Source organism: Notolepis coatsorum, assembly GCF_963971535.1.
Source record: "Notolepis coatsorum genome assembly, chromosome: 5".
Classification (NCBI taxonomy): Eukaryota; Metazoa; Chordata; class Actinopteri; order Aulopiformes; family Paralepididae; genus Notolepis; species Notolepis coatsorum.
Window position 1 is genome coordinate 16,353,468 of NC_140169.1, and position 5,251 is coordinate 16,358,718.

Here is a 5,251-nt window from a genome sequence, read left to right on the forward strand (position 1 = left end):
TGCTCCTGCCAGTGGTGGTGCTCCTCCTGGTGGTGGTAGTAGTAGTAGTAGTAGTGTTGGTAGTGGTGGTGGTAGTAGTAGTAGTAGTAGTGTTGGTAGTGGTGGTGGTAGTAGTAGTAGCAGTAGCAGTAGTAGTAGTAGTAGTAGTAGTAGTAGTAGTAGTAGTAGTAGTAGTAGTAGTAGTAGTAGTAGTAGTAGTAGTAGTAGTAGCAGCAGTAGTAGTAGTAGTAGTAGTAGTAGTAGTAGTAGTAGTAGTAGTAGTAGTAGTAGTAGTAGTGGTAGTATTAGTAGTGGTGGTGATAGTAGTAGTAGTAGTAGTAGTAGTAGTAGTAGTAGTAGTAGTAGTAGTAGTAGTAGTAGTAGTATTAGTAGTGGTAGTATTAGTAGTGGTGGTGATAGTAGTAGTAGTGGTGGTAGTAGTGTTGGTAGTGGTGGTAGTAGTAATGGTGGTGGTGTTACTGTAGTAGTGGTGGATATGGTGGTGGCGGTGGGTGGTGGTAGTAGTGATGATGATGGTGGTGGTAGTGGTGGTGGTGGTGGTAGTGGTGGAGGTGGTATTAGTAGTGGTGGATATGGGGCACCCAAGTGGCGACCCATGTAAAGCGCTGCGTCGCGAAGCGGCCGACCCGGGTTCGATTCTCGGACCCGGCGTCCCTTGCCGAATGTCTCCCCCTGCTCTGTCTTGACCAGTGGACCAGTTTGTACTCCTGGAAAGTTGTCTCCCCTTTCCTGGGGTAGTTGTCTCTCCTCTCCCAGGGTACTGTAGTTGTCTCTCCTCTCCTGTGGTAGTTGTCTCTCCATGGGGTAGTTGTCTCAGCTAATTGCTGTGATCATTGATCCGAATGGGATTCAATGACGGACTACAACATGCAGTGCAGCCTGTGCAGGTGTCACAAAATGTGTCATATGGGCTCAATGGCACCCTATAACCTATCAATAGTACAGTTATGGCACCAGGACAGCTGTATAGACCACATAATAATCACTTATCAATGTATAATAAATGTCCGGGCATATATTGCCACAAGCTGTAAGCAGTCCTGGAAATACACTTTCACTTGACTAAGGCTCATTCTTTCAATGTCCTCTGTACTCAAACATTGGCTGCAACTTGCATGAAGATGTTTTTTTTTTGTCAGAGAGAGAGAGAGAGAGAGAGAGAGAGAGAGAGAGAGAGAGAGAGAGAGAGAGAGAGAGAGAGGAGAGAGAGAGAGAGAGAGAGAGAGAGAGAGAGAGAGAGAGAGAGAGAGAGAGAGAGAGAGAATAAGGGGGGAAATGTCTCACTGTCTGCCAGATATTGAAAAGGGAGGTCTAAGTGTTAGTAATGCTTCCTGATCCTATTCCCTGTGTGCTATGCAGAGGGATTTCTAATTCATACATAAAGATGACATGATTATTGTTGTAGTCTTAATCCAAATTGAAACAGGCTTTGCCCATAACTTGTTACGTCATCACCTCTTTACCCCCCTGCGTTTGTTGCAGTCGGACAGAAATCGCTCGAAGCCTCTTTCTGCTCAGCTCGGAGATCCAGCGTGTGTCCAGCCATGCCAACACGAATATTCACCCTGTCAACTCTGTGAAGCATATTGATACTGAGTTATTACTGACACAGCATTAAACACCCCAAGGTGAACTATAGGCTTAAGGTTACACTTTTCCCCCCTCTCCTCGTTGCTAAATCCTGGAATTTTAGTGACTCATTTTGGTCCACTCTCTTTTCTACTGTGTTTAGTGCTCACAGCCTTCCACCATTACTTCCCAAAGCAAAACGGACTTTTTAGCGCTTGCTTCTCGGACTCTCCAGAGGAAGAGAATCGTCGCGGCAGTGGTTGGCATCGTCATGGTGTTGGCTCTCATCATTGCCATTCCCTTGCTGGTCCAAACATCCAAGACCGATGCGCACTACGAGATGATGGGCACCTGTCGAATGATCTGCGATCCTTATAACCCGAAACCGAGCGCGACGGCGATGGATGTCATGCAGGACTTGAGTTCCGTCCCGTCCCCGTCGTTCGTTCAAGGGACTAAAGGCGAACCGGGTCGGCTGGGGAAACACGGTCCGAGAGGTCCGCCAGGTGAACCGGGTCCTCCCGGTCCACGAGGGCCACCGGGAGATAGAGGGGGACTCTGGAAAACCGGGGTTTCCCGGGGTAACGGCCGGCACAGCTCGGGCCGAGACCGGTGCCGAGCTTGGATCTGCTATTGGTGGGACCAAGATAGCGTTTTACGTGGGTCTGAAAAACCCGCATGAGGGATATGAAGTTCTAAGATTCGACGACGTTGTTACGAACCTGGGGAACCACTACGACCCAACGACCGGAAAGTTCACCTGCCAAGTGTCTGGAATTTACTACTTCACGTATCATGTACTAATGCGTGGAGGCGACGGGACAAGTATGTGGGCAGACTTGTGCAAAAATGGACAGGTAAATTGAACTGTACATTTTCGTTAAAGACTATATTTTACATCCATTATAAAATGCACCGTGTGAATGAATGAATGAATGAAAACTTTATTTAACAGATTGCAGAATGGGTACAATACAGTACGGAGTAGTGTGTCGTGCGTAAAAGCGTAAATCAGCTGTCCAGTGCGTAAAACAACAGTTTTGGGGCAATTACGCTCAGGTAATTCACAACTCTGTTGCAGTGTGCGTAATTGTATACGTTCGTCGTTAATTTAGTGAATGTCTTAATGGACTCGGTTCCATATATTTGTCGTTGAACTCGATTCATTATTTGTAGATGTTCAAGGGTTTGTTGTCTGACTTTTTTGGGGCAACCTTTTGAGTAGATTGCACTTGAAAGTGCGCAGTGATCACAAACCCAGTTTACACTGAGCGTTTATATAGATCGATAACTCGCAATATGCTTTACTTTGTAACGGATTCCTAAGATAAGATATTCCTTTATTGGTCCCCTTGGGGAAATGCAGGCACCATAGCAGCATGGGGGGGGGAGAGACAGGTACATGGTAATAGTAGAAGATAATACAGCATACAGGTAATACAAGTATAGTAAAAAAGTAAAAAAGTACAAATAGTGTAAACAATATAACAATATTAACTCTGTCTGAGTACGCATATGAGCAAGTAAGGTGCAGATGAGGGTCTGTAAGTCTGAATTGTGTCTCTTATCCACAGGTCCGTGCTAGTGCTATAGCCCAGGACGCCGACCAGAACTATGACTACGCCAGCAACAGTGTCGTCCTCCACCTGGACTCCGGGGACGAGATTTATGTCAAGTTAGACGGCGGCAAAGCGCACGGCGGCAACAACAACAAGTACAGCACGTTTTCCGGGTTCATTTTATATCCGGACTAATAAACTTCCACAAAACCCACCCAGCACAACACGACGTGCACAAATAGACCATGGACGCTGCCGATTAGACTGACTAGAGCTGCTGGCCGGGTCGCGTGTACCTGTTCCGCAACAGTAAGTGACTTCCGGGGTAGGCCTGATTGGCCCGTCGGGGCCAATCAGGCCTACCCCGGAAGTCACTTACTGTTGCGGAACAGCTACACGCGGCCGGGTCCGCTGCGTTGTCTGTTTGTATTCGTGCAGTCGGGAGTGCCAAAACGAGGACATTGCTGTGTGATGTGATACTATATTTTGCTTGAAAGTGTGTCTGTGTTCTCAATGAAGATGTATATCAAGGTATATGTATCCAAAAAGAAACAATGATAAAAATCAAGAATAGGCTATACTTCTATTTATTGTCCCTCCAAAATTGTTACACGATGTTGCTTTGTCTTCGTATACCAGTATGCACTATACGTATTTCAATAAATTATGTTTTCTAAGTCTGTGTGGAATTTTGTCGTCATCAGCCTGGCCTTGTAGCGAAAATGGATGAGAGTCAGCAGCATCATATAAAAACTTGAACGTGGTAAATTATAGACTTGTATTATACCAGAGAGGGCATGTGGACATAGGTAATCCTATTCTAAAGAGGAATATAGACAGTCAAGTAGGCCAAAGAGCAAATTATGTCCCAAACTGTCTCGTTTTACCTCTGCTCATAGAGACGTCAAATGTCTGTCTACGATCAGATCGCTAATCGGCTATTCCCAGATTGCATTTGTATTCTTGTCTCATTTCCCATTCGTGGGGCGGTGTGTGTGTGTGTGTGTGTGTGTGTGTGGGTGTGTGTGTGTGTGCGTGCCGCGTGCGTGCGTGTGTGTTTGTTTGTCGGCGCCCTGGCTTTGACGTGCGCTGAGATAAATGCGCGATGGAGAGGCCTGTTGGTCTATGCATAACATTCCGTGGCCGGCGACAGTGATCTATTCACTATCTATTTATATTTAAATGATGTTGGTCCAAACACGTTCATGTTTTATGAGAGTGTCCCATTAATTAAATCAACAGCTTAGAAAGGCATATACGGTTACCCCATAATGATATGGCTATACGCGCGGCACAGCCGCTCATGCTAGACGGATAGACCAGGGACATTGGCAGCATCTTAAGCGCGTTAAGATCGTCAACGCATGCTCTATCACACCCCCTATCACACCCACCCCGTGGGTAAACATTGTCAGTCATCAAGCCAGGTTGTTTTGGAGTCTTTGACTGCACCTGGTGTCCCAATCCCATGTTTGCCCAAGCATTCAGATAATACAAACATTAGCACTCGCGGGCATCATGCCAACCTGTCAGTCCAGCGAGTGTTAACAAGCGGTATCAAATATTAAAATGTTGGTAGACTCTTGTTCATGGTTATTGTTGTGATTTTGTTAAAGCCCGTATCTTGATGTGTATAATTTTCCAGCACTCAAGAGACCATGCAGGGACAACGATGGAAATAAGTCCTGGACTTTTCGTTTCTATCCCTGACAAAGCAAATACTCATGTGATCTGTATATGTTTATGTCTAGATAAAATCAATCAATCAATCAATCAATCAATCAATCAATCAATCAATCAATCAATCAACATAGACCACTACACGAGGTAATTCATATTAGTTTATTGTGCGCAATAAATAGACACTTTTAGTTTCAATCCAGTATTTTCGTACATCCCATTGTGTTTGGCTGCGTTTACACAGAAACGTAACATCTTTTAACCTATGTTGGTAGTTAATGTCTATCAGATCCCATGTGCCTCTCTAATTCTGGCCATTCAACCCGCATTCAACCAGCACACCGTGGCACCATGGATAGCGACCACCTCAGGAGCGACTATTTCAGCACCATGGAAAGCGCCGGTCACTGAACAAGTGGCGTTTTCAACCTCGCCAAAAGGGG

General features: G+C 45.6%; 1 protein-coding gene across 1 annotated transcript; it reads left to right on the forward strand.

Annotated features, from left to right (window-relative positions):
* Positions 1–1,840: 1,840 nt before the first annotated feature.
* Positions 1,841–3,366, forward strand: c1ql2 (complement component 1, q subcomponent-like 2; the record flags this gene model as incomplete). The annotated part of the gene is given in 3 exon segments (XM_084314812.1): positions 1,841–2,116; positions 2,118–2,426; positions 3,144–3,366. Coding segments are annotated over 3 exon segments (765 nt in total). The 3' UTR covers positions 3,324–3,366.
* Positions 3,367–5,251: the final 1,885 nt, after the last annotated feature.